Genomic DNA, 14,912 nt, shown 5'->3' on the forward strand with positions numbered 1-14,912 from the left:
GAGTTCTTAACCATCGCGCCACTCGGCCGGCCCCACTAATTTTTGTTTTTATAAATAAAAGATTTATTTTCAAATTTCTCAGGGAGGAAAGAAAATCAGTTGATTAGTAAATGTGTATTTTGATTTACACTAAATACTTTTTATTATTCCTTCCAAAACAGACACTCCTTGAATATGCAGAGAAATGGAAAACTTCAGAAGATCCCTTACCTTTATTGGAGGTATACACAGTGGCTATCCAAAGTTATGTTAAAGCCCGACCTTATCTTACCTCTGAATGTGAAAATGTAGCATTGGTTCTGGAACGCTTGGCATTGTGAGTAGACCTTTGAGTAAATAAAAGATTAGATTTAGCTTTTGTGTTTTAACTTTATATCTCAGCTCTTCTGATAGTTTGATTTTAAATAGATTGGTTATGGGGAGTCTACTGATGATATTAGAATTATTCATTTTATTTTACTTCATATTTTAATAATTATTTGTATCCTTACCAACTTTTTGTGTTTTAGAAGCTGTGTTGAACTTCTACTGTGTCTACCTGTTGAGTTATCAGATAAACAGTGGGAACAATTTCGGACACTGGTGCAGGTGAGGGTATTACCTATTAGTTTTAATATAGGTATATTTTAAGTCAGTTTGCTTTATTAATATATTACTTGGTTAAATTTTAAACATCTAAGTAATAACAAATATTAATTGCTGCTGTTATTAACGCTAGTGTCTTGCAGATAGTAGATGCTCAATAAATGTATCCTAAATGAGTATACGAGTATACATTTAAATAGATTGGTTGAATATTGTACTGTTCTTTAAAATCAAATAATTAAGACTTTGTCAGAGCAGTAAGGGAACACAAAAGAAAATGCCCTCATTTGTATTTAGAAACAGTTTAACTAATTGCTGAAAATCTGCAATATGCTTTATAAGAATTTAACATCTCATTTAATTCTTATGAAAACTTTGTGGGGGTAGGTATATTTTTCCCATTTTAAAGGTGAGGAAACTGAGGCTCATATTCTAAAGTATTCATCCGCCCATACTTATACAGCTAATAATCACAGAGTAGTATTTGAACTCAGGTTCTTAATTCCAAAGCACATGCTTTTTCTCCTAGAGCTGAAACACATGCTTTGTCTCTTTTATTTAGTAAAATAAAAGCTTTGTCACTTTTATTCTACTTATATGAGTACAACACAATTTTGCATTTAGTTGTTTTGGAGCATTTTCAAGAACTTTAAATTCTGTTTCAAGCACTAGATGGTGCTGGATATATTGTAGCTTCAAGTTAAATTTTGATTAATTGGTTAAAAAGGATGTTCCTGCTAGCTCGTTTCAAAAAGTATAGTTGTCTTTTTCTCTAACCACAATTCTTAAAATACCTTTTGGCCTTATGTTTTTCTGTAGGAGATATATTAAAGAGGATTAGTCTCAAATTTTAGAAGCATATGAAGTAAACTATAGTTAGGCAGAGAAATCAGCTTTCCTATTTAATATTAAACATTAAAATCTACCTCAAGTGCAAGATTCTTGAAGGTAGGATTCATATCTTAATACCATAGGATTCTATTATGTCTTACATATAATAGATACTTAATAACTGTTTGTTGAAATGAAAGTGTCTTGTCCTATTTCACATTGCAACTAACTTTTTTGTCATGCAGTTTCTACTTCAGTATATCAGTCACTTGTGTCTTAGGTGTTTTTCCCAGCAAGTGTTTAGTTTTAGGTAAATAATCCAGAACTTCTCATTGTTTGGCATTCAGATACATTCTACCACGGAATTAAATAAGTTGTTTATATACAAATATACAGAATTTCTCATGCTACTTATTTATTTTTTTTGGTCAACATAAGATAAACTTTCCTTTTTGAAACAGTAGCACTAGTTGACACTTTTTTATAAGAATTAATGAGAAGGAAATATTAATAACTCTTTGAATCCTTCTGTGGCAGCTTTCAGCAGTTCATAGAAATTTTCTTAAAGCACTTGAATTTGTTGCAATGGGCAAGTTTTTATGGCTTTGAGGAATAGACTTTTTGTATAAACATGGCATGCAGTTTTAAGAGTTTCCATGACACTTTGCTCTTATTTCAGGGCTTCCTCAGGGTTGTTTTATACCTGCTTAGCAGCATTTGTTTCATTTTGCCTGTGTGTGTGTTAACTGTTTAAACATTCCTTTAGCCCACAGAGGATAAACCCCATAAACACAGGGACTAGTTGCTCTCTTCCCTAGTACTTTGCCCATAGAAATTCTCAGTACAAAAATTTTCTGAATTGAATAAAAGCTATTGTCTTTTGTGGCCTGAAGAATATACCAATTGCATGAACAGTTGGAAAAAACTAATAAGCAAGGTTTAAGTGTCAGCCTTAATAGTATTTTGTCAAGGCTTTATAATGAATAAATGATAAATCATGCACTCAGTTATTTTCTTTTCATTAGTCTTTCTTATTGGAATATGTGTAAGTTGTCACTTAGACCTTGATGCAAATCTGTCATTTATTAAAGGTAAAAGTTTTGGGGGAAAACTTTTTTTTACTAACACAGAGGATGTAAAATGTGTAAGGTCTTGTATGTGGATATTCTGATAGCTTCCTTGAGAGGTACATTTTCTCTTGGTTTAGGTTTTGGGGGAAAAACTAATATGGACTTATTTATAGAACTACATTGTATTTATTTAAAATTTATAATTGATATTCTTATCCTTGCGATTTTATTTTAAAAATCAGAACTAAAGGAATGCAGCACTTTGTTATGTGATGTGAAAATTTTAAGATAAAAGTCTTATTTTTCAAAAATTTAGTATTATATTTAAAGCTTGATAAGCTTGCTTTTAAAAATCTGTTGTAATTCTTTGGATGTTTATTTAATATTTATAGGTAGCTCATGAAAAGCTGATGGAGAATGGCAGCTGTGAATTGCATTTTTTAGCTACTCTAGCTCAAGAGACTGGGGTGTGGAAAAACCCGGTACTGTGCACTATTCTTTCCCAGGAACCATTGGATAAGGATAAAGGTAAATTTTCTAGAGAGAGAGAGGGAAAAAAAAAAAAGAATTTATTAGACTAGAAAAAATAAGTACTTAAAATTGTTTTGATATAATTCATCTCAAGGTATCCCAAAGAAGGACCATTTAATTAAATTTTACCTGAAGTGCTTGAGGCCCTTCACCTTTATTTTATTTGGGGGAAGATGTATTTATAGGATTTTACAGTCTTAGTGTTACAGAGAAACTAAAATTTTTTCCCAACATCTTTTTAACAGAGGAATTCCCTCTGCAACATCCTGACAGGAGGCAATCTGCCTTATATTTGATAACTAACTTATTTGACAGATGGAGAAGCAGAAATAGAGTAGTTTAAATAATTTTCCTCAAAATAGAATAAGAAATTAATGCTAGAACTCTCAAGTCTTCTGTCTCTAAGATTAGTAGTACTATTTCTCAAACAGCTAATTGCTCAGTTTTATTTTACCCTGCTTTGTTGTTATTGTATGAGCTTGGGCAAGAAAGATCCCAGTTAAACTGGCTGGTTGGAAGTATATGGCTAGATCATTGCTATGTGTAACACTTAATGTTCATAGTTCAAAAGTTGTATATATGACAAAGAAGAGCACAGTTTTTGTCTGTGGAACTTTTCTTGAGATTATTTTGGAAAGTACCCAGCTTTCACCTTAACTTTTCCCAAGAATTCTATCTAGAGAAGTAAACAAGCTGCTTCCATTGTTTATTGCTGTTTTTCTTGTTGATTGGTGGCAAACTGTAGGTATTGTGCTCTGTGATAGCAAATTATGAAGGCTCTGAGAAGGGAGTGTTAATAAGCCCATTGTTTGAGAACCCTTCTGGTACTTTTGGTATTTACCAAAAAACTTCCCAGCCAATCTCCAAACTCCTCTTCAAGCTGGTTGTCCCTACCTGACCGCCCCTCCTATTATTTCTCCATGCTTTCCTGATAGTTCTTAGCAGTGTTAGCTGTTTTCTTAGTTTTCACAAGAAGATTTTTTTTAGTACACCCTTTGTTGTGGATATCCACAGATTAGCTAGTGTTCTCAAAGCCCTAGAGAAATGTAGAGTAGGTCCTCATTATTTAAAGTAATAACATTTAAAAGTTAAAAATCTTAGATTTTTTTTGCCTTTGGCATATTAATTTTAGTCCCATTATATTAATACCACTATGTTTTTATTCCTATAATCAAACTATACTTTTTAATGTTCTCAGCTTTTAGAGATTTTAGGTGTAATATGTTAATAATATCAAATTACATTGTATAGTTTCTAACAGTTTGAAATGTGTATTTTACATGCATGATTTCATTTAACTTCACAATGGTCCTATGAGAAAGGTAGGCTTTTTACTGTCCCTATTTTATAGATCAGAAAATGGAGGCTCAGAAAGACTAGTCTTTTCTGCATCACATCACCAGTGATGTGAGCAGAGCCAGAAACTGAAGTCAGATCCTCAGCCTCTCTCCTTTTCGTAACATGCCCTGTGGCACCTAGCCTAATTAAATAAAATTGCACCCAGCTTAAATAAAGAATTAACTCCTTTTTTCTTTTGTCAATTTCTGAAGAATGTTTTTGCCAAACTCACGCCTTATGCTAAAGTCGTAAAACGAAACTTTTACCTGAGCAGACATTTAAAATTTATTTTAAAAGAAAGTGTGCTCGATTTCCTTACTTGTTTAAATATGCCTAACATTGTTTCTGTTAACAAACATCTCTGCCCATCTCTGTGCTGCTTTATTTGTTGGTCCTCACCAGACATAGCCACTGGAATAATTTGGACTATGCAGCCAAAAGGAGTTTCTACAATAGAAAATGACTTTACTGCAACTCATGAAGCAACCAGAGAGGTTATATGATTAAGGGATTCTCAACCATAATCTTTACTTGGTTTTCTGTTATTTAGAATGCTTCTTTGAGGGGAGTTATTTTATGTTAATCACACAACTAGAAGTGTACATTCATTTCCTCCTTTGAAAACGTTGAAGGAAGTAATATTTACACATACATACTAATTTATTTACATTTTCAAATTTGATGATGGTTCAAAAGGATGGGAAACTTTTAGCTTTTTATATTATATATCCAGCCCCTTGATTTAACTTAATCTAACCTACACCAAGAGATTGTGCTCATTAGTTTGATAATAGTGAAGCCTTTAAAGTTTGATATAGTATTTCAACAGTAGATAATCCACTTAATCCTGAATTATTTTCTTTCCTTTTTTTTTAATTGACTGATTTTGGACCTACTAAAACCCAGCTAACCCAATAAATGCTCTTTAATTCTGGGGGATTGAGGGTGGGCAGGACTCAAAATTAAAAATGCTGCTTTCACTTTAAGATGTTAGCATCCTAGAATAAGGCAACTCTACTAACCAAACCAACATAATTCAAGTAGACAGCCTTTGAATATCACAGGAACTTTAGGCTTACACACATTACTTGTGCCTTTCTTTAGTCATAATCTCAGCATTGGAAAGGCACTGAATGCCCTTTTTTTTTTTTTTTTTACCCAATTTTAGCTCAACACTAAACATCACTGAATAAGGCACTTTTAAAACATCACTGATAAAGAAATCAGACTTTGCTTAAATTCTTCTTGAGAATGGTAACTGCGTAGTTCAGTCCATTCTTAGCCTTCTATTAGAAAATATTTACTGTGAAAATTGTGAAAACTACATTCGTAGCATTTCCTTCTTTTGGATTGAGTGCTACCCCTGAAACCATCCCAAAGTATAAATCCTTTCACAACTAAGCAGTTTCTTAAAGATCGCCATCATGTCAACTCCTAGTCATCTTTTCTTCTATAGACTAAAAGCCGTCCTGGTGTGGCATGATTTTAAACCCACAATCATGATTTCTAATTTTTGAGTGCATTTTGTTGTTGTTCTCCTTAATGTGTAATTCTCAGAACTTAATATGTACCATAAATATACTATGATCTGGCCAGCTTTGAGATCATTGGTACTCTCTCCCCTTCATCCTAACTATTGATACTTAAGTTAGTGTGACTTTAGATGACATTGCCTTTTTGGGTAGCCATATCTTTCTCACAATTCAGTGAGGTTACTAAAACCACAAGAAAATATTTTTAAAATAAATGCTACTATTGAATTATATACATTTTTGTACTTGTCTTTTGGCACCTAAGTTATTACTTTTTTTCCTCTTTAATTTCACTCTTTAATAAGATTCATTCTATTTCTATAACTTGTCAAAATCCTTTTAAATCGTGATTTTGTTATTTAAGGTTTTTGTCCTTCCAAGTTTCCTCTAATTAGCATGTACTCTGTTGGCATCCAGGTCCTTGATAATAATCATAAAAAGGTCATGTCCAGAACCGTAGCTCCTGGGATACTTATAGAAATCTTCCTGCTTACCTTCAGTCCCTTAGTCAGTACCCTTTGATTATGCTTGTTTCATCAGACACACCTATTTTTCCTTATGTCTGGTTCATGATTCTCCTTTTTGTCAGTAGGATTTGATTAAAGACTGTAGCAGATATTTGGCTCGAGTTCTATTAAATTAGGTTGTTTAATATTGAGATTAGTCTAACCTAATTTATTATTTTTTAAATGAACTTTTTATATTAGAATTGCTTTAGATTTATAGAAAAATTTTGAAGAGTCCCCACACCAATTTCCCTGCTATTAATATTTTACATTAGTATGGTACATTGTCACAATTAATAAATCAGTACTGATACTTTGTTATTAAACTTCATTCAAATTTCCTTAGTTTTTACCTAATGTCCCTTTTCAGTTCCAGGATCCCATCCATTATTCCACATTACATTTAGTCTTCATGTCTTGCTAAGCTCTTGGCTGTGACAATTTTTCAGACTTTTCTTTGCTTTTGATGACCTTGATAGTTTTGAGGCATACTGGTTGGGTATTTTGTAGAATGTCCCTCAATTGGGATTTGTCTGATGTTGCTCTCATAATTAGAACTGGGCTTGTGGGTTTGGGGAAAGAAGATCACAGAGGTAAAGTGCCATTGTCATCACTGCATTATATCAAGGATACACTAATTTTGACTGTTGATGTTAACCTTGATCACCTGGCTGAGATAGTGTGTTTGTCAGGCTTCTCTGCTGTAAAGTAACTCTTTTATCCCCTTTCATGCTGTATTCTTTGGGTGAAGTTACTGTATGCAACCACACTTAAAAGTGGAGAATTAAGCTCCACTCCCTTGAGGGGTCAGTGTCAACATAGATTATTTGGAATTCTCCACAGGAGATTTGTCTTTTTTCCCCCCATTTATTTATTTAGTCATATCAGTGTGGACTCATTGGATACTTATTTTATACTTTGGTCATAATCCAATACTACTTAATTTATTTTGTTGCTCAACTGGTTCCATCTTTAGCCACTGGGAACTCTTGAGTTAACTTTGTGTCCCTTTGACATAGCCCCATCATTGTGGGTTATATTTTTTGTTTGTATACTTCCTTGTTTTCTGGCACTAAAAAATGCTCCAGGCTTATCTTGTGTATTTCCTGCCCCAGTCCTAAAATCATCTGTTTCTCTAAGGAGCTCTGGTTCCTTTTATTGAGAAGTATTAGAATTTAAGACCTGGTAACTGGGTGTACTCATTGATACTGGGGTGTCATTGCTTCTAGAACCTCTCAATGGACAAGGCAAGAAAATATGTGTAGGTATACTAATCTGTGTATATGTACACATATCTATAAATATTTCTAAATATAACCAGCTGTATCTGTAGTAAACTAAATATGAGAGTTCATACTGATGTCTCTAACTCTAATCCATACCACATGTATCATTCTAGCATCGTCTTCTTATCTATAACCTTCACTTCAACAGAATGTTATATAATTGGAATCATACAGTACATAGTCTTTTCAGATTGGCTTCTCCTACCATTGGCCATCCATGTACTTAATTAATCAGTCCTAGAATACATGTATAATGGTTTCAGAATTCATAACCTGTACCCCTGTGGAAAACTGCTTTATCAAATAGAGTACATACTCTTACAGTTGCTCTTGCCATTATTCTTAAAGTTAGTAAGGATGAGCACCTTTCCTCACCTCTTTTAGTGAAGCTCTTTCATTTGTAATACAGTTAGATTCTTTTGTTGGTTTTTTAAAGATTTTATTGGGGTTCTTGCGGGGGGGAGAACAGTGTTGGGGAATTGGAGAAGGGGAACAGCCAAGTTGTTGTCCTTCAACCTTAGTTGTGTAGAGCGCAGCTAGCTTAGCCCCAAGTCCAGTTGCCATCCAGCCGCCTGTCAGCAGCTCAGGGCAGCTCAGCTCAAGGTGCCGTGTTCAATCTTAGTTGCGGGTGGGCATAGCCCACCATCCCATGTAGGAGTCGAACTGGCAACCTTGTTAGGAGCACATGCTCTCACCAGCTGAGCCATCCTGCCACCTGTTGACAGCTCAGCTCGGGTGCAGCTCACTGGCCCATGTGGGAATTGAACCAACAACCTTGTCGCTCAGAGCTTGCACTCTTAACCAACTGAGCCACTTGGCTGGCCCTTGTCCTCTTTCTTAACAATGTGTTTAACAGAGCAGAAGTTTTAAATTTTAATGAGGTCCAACTTACCAATTTTTTCTTTCAAGGATCATGCTTTTGGCATTTTATCTAAAAACTCATTACCAAACTTAGTCATATAGATTTTTTTTCCTATTTTCTGCTAAAAGTTTTATAGTTTTGCATTTTACATTTGGGTCTGTGATATATTTTACGATAACTTGTGAAAAGTATAACCTAACTTATGTTTAGTGAATCTGTCTTGGCTCTTAACAGTCACACTTCTTTTTCTGAACAATCACAAACTATGTTTTTAATATAGTTAATTTTGAGACTCTTACTCAGGATTATCTCTATTCCTCTAGTCTAGTTTTGCAAAATGGATCTTTAGCACCATTTTGAAAATTACATTTTTCCCATATATTCCCATTTGCTCCATTGTTGTTCTGCCCTTTTAACCTAAAGCTTATTATCAGAACCACCCTAAGAACAGCGGAATTCTTCTTTACCCTGTCATCATAAATGATACATAATCAAACCCAAGAAGTAGGCTTTTTTCAAGAAGTTACTGACCTCTACTAATTGTTCTCAACATTTTTGGTGAGCTAGGGGTCATCTTGGGTCTTAGCTTTAATAGCATTTTGTATAGGTTAGTATCAGGTCTCTGACACTCATTGTGTATCTTTAGTCCTGAACCTGCTTTCCCTTCTTTTGTATATATAATGTCATCATTTGAAAATCAAAACTCTCAGAGAGCCCCCCTATTGCAGTCACACTGAATTCCTTCGGCCCTTTCCTTTGTACTTCTATACTGGGATAATTTGCAGTTGCACAAATCATATTTTTATCAGCTTGCCAGTCCTTTCTTGAATCTTAAAACCCTGCAGGTATTTTTTGTTTGTTTTGTTTTTTTAGAACCCCTTGGTTTTCAAAGAAAATTTCTGAAGTTAAGCTTTCCATAGTGCTTATAAACCCTTCAGAGGTTTATAAGAAAATAAGTCTTTAGTTCAGTAATAAACTTTGCATTTTAAAGTGAACATGGAAAAATTGTTAACTGGTTTACCAGATATTAGCATACATAGGATGTAAAATCTTAAAGGGAGAGGAGATAGGAGGAGAGAGCAAGTGATAACCAGGTAAATGGGGCAAGGCCAAATCTTAGTATTGCATACATAGCTGCATTTCCTTTTGGATAGTAAATCTCCAGCCCTTTCACTATTGGATACTTTTTGGTATACAGTAATACCTTGGTTTGTGAGCATAATTTGTTCCAGAAACAAACTACTCATATTGAAAGACATCACTTGTTGACCACGTTAAAACGTATTAGAAATGTTTGCTGGTCTTGTGGAACACTCACAAACCACGTTACTCGCAATCCAAGTTTTTACTGTAGTGTGTGTGTGTGTATGTGTGTATGTATATGTATATGTATATCTATCTTTACTTGTCTATATAGAGAATGCCCAAAGGGGTGATTTGAGACCTAGACTTAAATCAATTGACAGTTGTTTCTGTTAGGACATTTCTTACACGAAGTCACTAAAAAAGGACCTTTTAGACTACATATTAAATACTCTTATGAATACAGTTTTCCTAACTTCACTTTGTCTTTTTTTTTTTTTTGCTCACTCGCCCTCCCTCTCTCCCTCCCTCCCTCCCTTACCCTTAAGTGACCTTGTCTTGTTACGAAAAATAAGTAAATGGAGTATTTTAGTGTTTTTTTTTTCCTTAAATTACTACTAAATTAAAAGTCTTTCACTTGTGTATAAGTAAAAGTGACCCTTTTAAGGATAAGTGACCCTTATCCTTAAGGGTCAGTGACCCTGTATAGAATTAGGCTGATAGAATTTAACTGCAGTAAGCTTATGTGTTCACTGTTCAGCTTAGGCTGATGACATATTTTGTATTTAATATTTTGTTAACATTAATTATACTCTACTATTATACAATTAAATATAACTATAGTGACCCCAAAATTTTGATTTTTCTTAAAAATTATTTTAAACGCACACTCATTGGCTTGAAACATCCTAGAAAAATACATTATTTCTGTCTTAATAAGTGTATTTTATAATGTTATATGGATAAATATATCAGAATTTAATTAATTACTGACAAATCTTATTTCACAGTAAACTTTAGTGTCTCATACTAACTAGGTTGAACTATGACATGGAATTTTTTTAATTAAAAAATTGTTTTGTATCAATCAAAAAATCAGATATGATCATAAAGCATGCCATAATCAGTTATAACTATAAAGTTTAAGGCTTAATAAAAAAGCAAGCAGCATGATTTAAGAAATTCTGAAATCTCTAAGTGAAAATTCTATTTCTTGTAAATGTAATATGTTTCCTCAGGAAAGGGTGAGAGGTGTAGTGAAGATTAAGACTATCCCTAATTGGTAATTTCAACACTGAAATCATTTACCTGGAACATTTATCTCAATCCTGGCTGTGCGTAAATCACCTGGAGAATTTTTAGACATGTTAGTGCTGGAGGTCTATCTCAGACCAATTACATTAGAGTCTGTAGGATGTGAACCTCTGGCATTAGTATTTTTTAGAAGTTTGAGACAATTGTACAGCTGGGGTTAAGAACCATTAATCTAGAGCTTGAAGTGTTGTGTTTGTATTAAATTTTTGAATTTGGATTTTTTTGACTAACTGCTGAACTGATTTTTTTTTTTTAAAGATTTTTATTGGGGAATTGGGGGAAGGGGAACAGACAAGTTGCTGTCCTTTTGTTCTTCAGTCTAGTTGTGGAGGACATTGCTTCACTGGCCCAAGTTGGCACCACCATTGCGCTCTTCCTGGGCGAGGCAGATCAGTCGCCCATTTCTGGAGGGCCACTCATGGCAGCTGCTGGCTACACACGGTAGCCCATGGCAACCCACTGCAGCAGGGGCTGCAGCCTATGCCATCACGGCAGCCCAGCTCCAGGTTGAGCTGCTGTTCAGCATCTTAGCTGTAGAGGGCAGTGTCACTGGCCCTCATATGTGGGATCCAAACTGGGGCCCTCTGGCTTCCCAAGCCAGCTCTTAACCAACGCACCGCTCGGCCAGCCCTGAACTGATTTTTTAAAGGCTTTCTTTTACTGTGGTAAAATACACATAACAAATGTACTGTGTAATCATTTTTAAGTGTACAGTTCAGTAGTGGGAAGTATGTTCACACTGGTGTGAAGTAGACCTCCAGAACTTTTTTCTCTTGCAAAAGTAAAATCCGTAACAAAAGAACAACTCTGTTTTTCCCCTCTCCACTTCTAGACCCTGGTTAACCAACATTCTACTTTTTCTTTTTATGTCTTTGACTACTTTATATACCTCATATAAGTGGTTTACCTTTGTGTGACTGGCCTATTTCACTGATCATAATGTCCTCAAAGATCCTTCCATGTTGTAGCATGTGATGGGATTTCCTTCCTTTTTAAGGGTGAACAATATTCCATTGTATGTATAGGCCACATTTTGTTTCTTCACCCATCTGTGGACATTTGGATTGCTTCCACCTTTTGACTATTGTGAGTAGTGCTGCTGTGAACATGGGTGTGCAAATATCTCTTCAAGACCCTCCTTTCCATTGTTTTGTGTACATACCTAGAAGTGGGATCGCTGGATGGTTTGGTAGTTCTATTTTTAATTTTTTGAAGAACTTCCAGACTTCCGTAGAGGTTGTACCATTTTATAGTCCCATCAAACAGTGCACAAAGATTCCAGTTTCTCCACATCTTCACAAACACTTATTTTGTTTTCTTGATAGTAGCCATTCTAATGGGTGTGTGGTGATATCTCCTGGTTTTGATTTGCATTTCTCTGATGATTAATGATGTTAAATGTCTTTTTATATACTTATTGGTCATTTGTATATCACCATTGGAGAAATCCTTTGCTCACTTTTTAATAAGATTATTTGATTTTTTTGTTGTTGTAGGAGTTTGTTATATAGTCTTGATATTAACCCCTTATAAGATATATGATTTGCAAATATTTTCTCCCATTCTGTACATTGCCTTTTCACTCTGTTGTTTGTCCTTGGATGCACAAAAGTTAAGTGTGATGCAGTCTCATTTGTCTATTTTTGTTTTTGTTTCCACTTTGGTGTCCTACCCAATAAATTATTGCCAAGTCCAGTGTCTTGATGCATTTCCCCTTTGTTTTCTTCTAGGAGTTTAATACTGTTTAGGTCTTACATTTAGGTCTTTAATCCATTTTGAATTAATTTTTATATGGTGTAATATAAGAATATATATAACTTTATTCTTTTATGTGTGGATATCCAGTTTTCCCAGCACCATTTGTTGAAAAGACTGTCCTTTTCCCATTGAGTGGTCTTGTCATCCTTGTTGAAGATCATTTGACTATATATATGAGGGTTTATTTCTGGGCTTCCTATCTTATTGCATTGCCTAGATGTCTCTTTATGCCAGTACCATACTATTTTAAGTACTGTAGCTTTACGTCTGAGACCTCCAACTGTGTTCTTTTTCAAAATTGTTTTGGCTATTTGAGGTCCCTTGGAATCCCATATGAATTTCAGGATAAATTTTTCTATCTCTGCAAAAGAATGCCATTGTGATTTTGTAGGGGTTATATTGAATCTGTAGATTGCTTTGAAAGGTTGTACATCTTAACAATATTAAGTCTCCTAATCCATGAACATGGAGATTTTTTCATGTACTGTGTCTTCTTTAATTTCTTTTAGCAATATATTATAAGTTCCAATGTACAAGTCTTTCACCTTCTTGCTTAGGTTTATTCCGAAGTATTTTTTTGTTGTTGTTGTTATTGTAAATGAATTTTTTTCCTTAATTTTCTTTTCAGTCTGTTCATGTTAATATATAAAAAAAAGCTCATTTTTGTGTTTTACTTTTTGTACTCTGCAACTTTGCTAAATTTCATTATTCTAATAGATTTTTGGTGGAATCTTTAGGGTTTTCTACATGTAAGATTTCATCTGCAATCAGATGATTTTACTTCTTCCTTTCCAATTTGGGTGTCTTTTATTTCTTCTTCTTGCCCAAATGCTGTGAATTATTTTTAAGAGAAAATACAAGTTGTATTTTTAAAACAGGAATTGGTGATGCAGATTCATGTAGACTGAGGAGAATTTTGGAATTGGCCCTTTGAAGGTAATGAGGAACCACAGAGAATTTTAAACTAGGAGAAGACAATCAAGTCTTTGGTTTAAAAACAAAACACAACACCCTGGCTCCTAGTGGAGATGTGATGGAGAGAGTAAGAGGATGCAAAATACTAGTAGAGTGCTACAAAGTGGCCTGATAGATTAGTGATTTGGGCTGGGAGGAAGGGGCGAATGGTAGGAGTAGAGATGGAGAAAAGTGAATGGGATTAGGTTATTTAGGAGTTTGAAGTGAGAGAATTAGATGATGTATTGGTGAGAAGAAGGCAGAAGAGAGCATTTAAGGCCAATTCTTAGGTTTGTGGCTTGAGCACAACTGAGTGGATTGAGATAACCACATAGTGTGATATAGAGATTTTTGTATGCAGAGTTTGAGATGCCTGTGAAACAGCTAGTCAGAGATGCCTGCAAAGGAAATTGTATGTGAATCTGGGTATGGAAATATACACCCAGCAAATAAATTGACTCCCCTTTGGGATTAATCCAGGACTTAATCTAAGTTTTGGTGCATGGTACATGTTCAGTTAATATTTATGTAATGATTTATCATAAAAATTAAACTTGTATATTATAATATATTTAATTGTCTTTAATGTAGGAACTAATATTTTTTTAATATTATCTAAGTGGCAATTCATGGGAAGAAGGTCATTATTATTTAATTGAACTGACTGAATATATTTCCTTACATTGCCATTTTATGTCATCCCACTCTCTTCGTAGGCTCGAAAGTAGTAAAACCTGCTTTTCTCTTCAAGTCCATAAATATAGAGAAAATAGATTAAAAGCCTACATACAAGTAAAATTTAAGATATTTTTATTTTTATGGGATGGGGATGGGAAAAACAGGGTAGGGAGTAAAATTTAATAACTAGTCACTGAAGAATAAAGATCATAGAACTTTTTTCATAAGCCTGGCAAGCTCTATCTAAAAGAGGTAGTTTTTGATGTGATGTTATAACTATAAGGAAAAACATGTTCTGGATTGGAGAGAAGTAGAGAAAGATACAAAGGAATGTGAAAAAGGAAAATAGTTTAAGAGAAGCGGACAAAGGGGATGGAGAGAGAGGGAGGAAAGTGAGGTTTCAGGAGGTTCTGAATTGAGCTTTAGAATGTAACCTACTTTTGATCCATTTGAATCATGAGCTTCAGAATACATAATTTTTTTCCTTTAAAAACTAATACTACTTCACAGCTCTTTACTGCTATAAAGTGTCATTCTACTTAGTAGACACAGTGGTCAAATGAGAATTTTTTTTTTCTCCTCTC

At 34.3% G+C, this 14,912-nt stretch overlaps 1 protein-coding gene across 5 annotated transcripts in view; it reads left to right on the forward strand.

The window, feature by feature from the left end:
- ZNF292 (zinc finger protein 292) overlaps positions 1-14,912 on the forward strand; it is a 115,884-nt gene that overhangs the window by 77,541 nt on the left and 23,431 nt on the right. For 4 of the 5 annotated variants that reach the window (XM_019661694.1, XM_019661693.1, XM_019661695.1 and 1 more), the window contains 3 exons: positions 162-316; positions 510-588; positions 2,879-3,014. In XM_019661694.1, the coding sequence (XP_019517239.1) occupies positions 162-316; positions 510-588; positions 2,879-3,014 (370 nt within the window). Of the gene's footprint in view, positions 1-161; positions 317-509; positions 589-2,878; positions 3,015-14,912 lie in introns of those variants that run through there. The other variant, XM_019661698.1, reaches the window with a different exon arrangement.

The sequence above is a fragment of the Hipposideros armiger genome, unplaced genomic scaffold, assembly GCF_001890085.2.
Source record: "Hipposideros armiger isolate ML-2016 unplaced genomic scaffold, ASM189008v1 scaffold_358, whole genome shotgun sequence".
NCBI classification, from domain to species: Eukaryota; Metazoa; Chordata; class Mammalia; order Chiroptera; family Hipposideridae; genus Hipposideros; species Hipposideros armiger.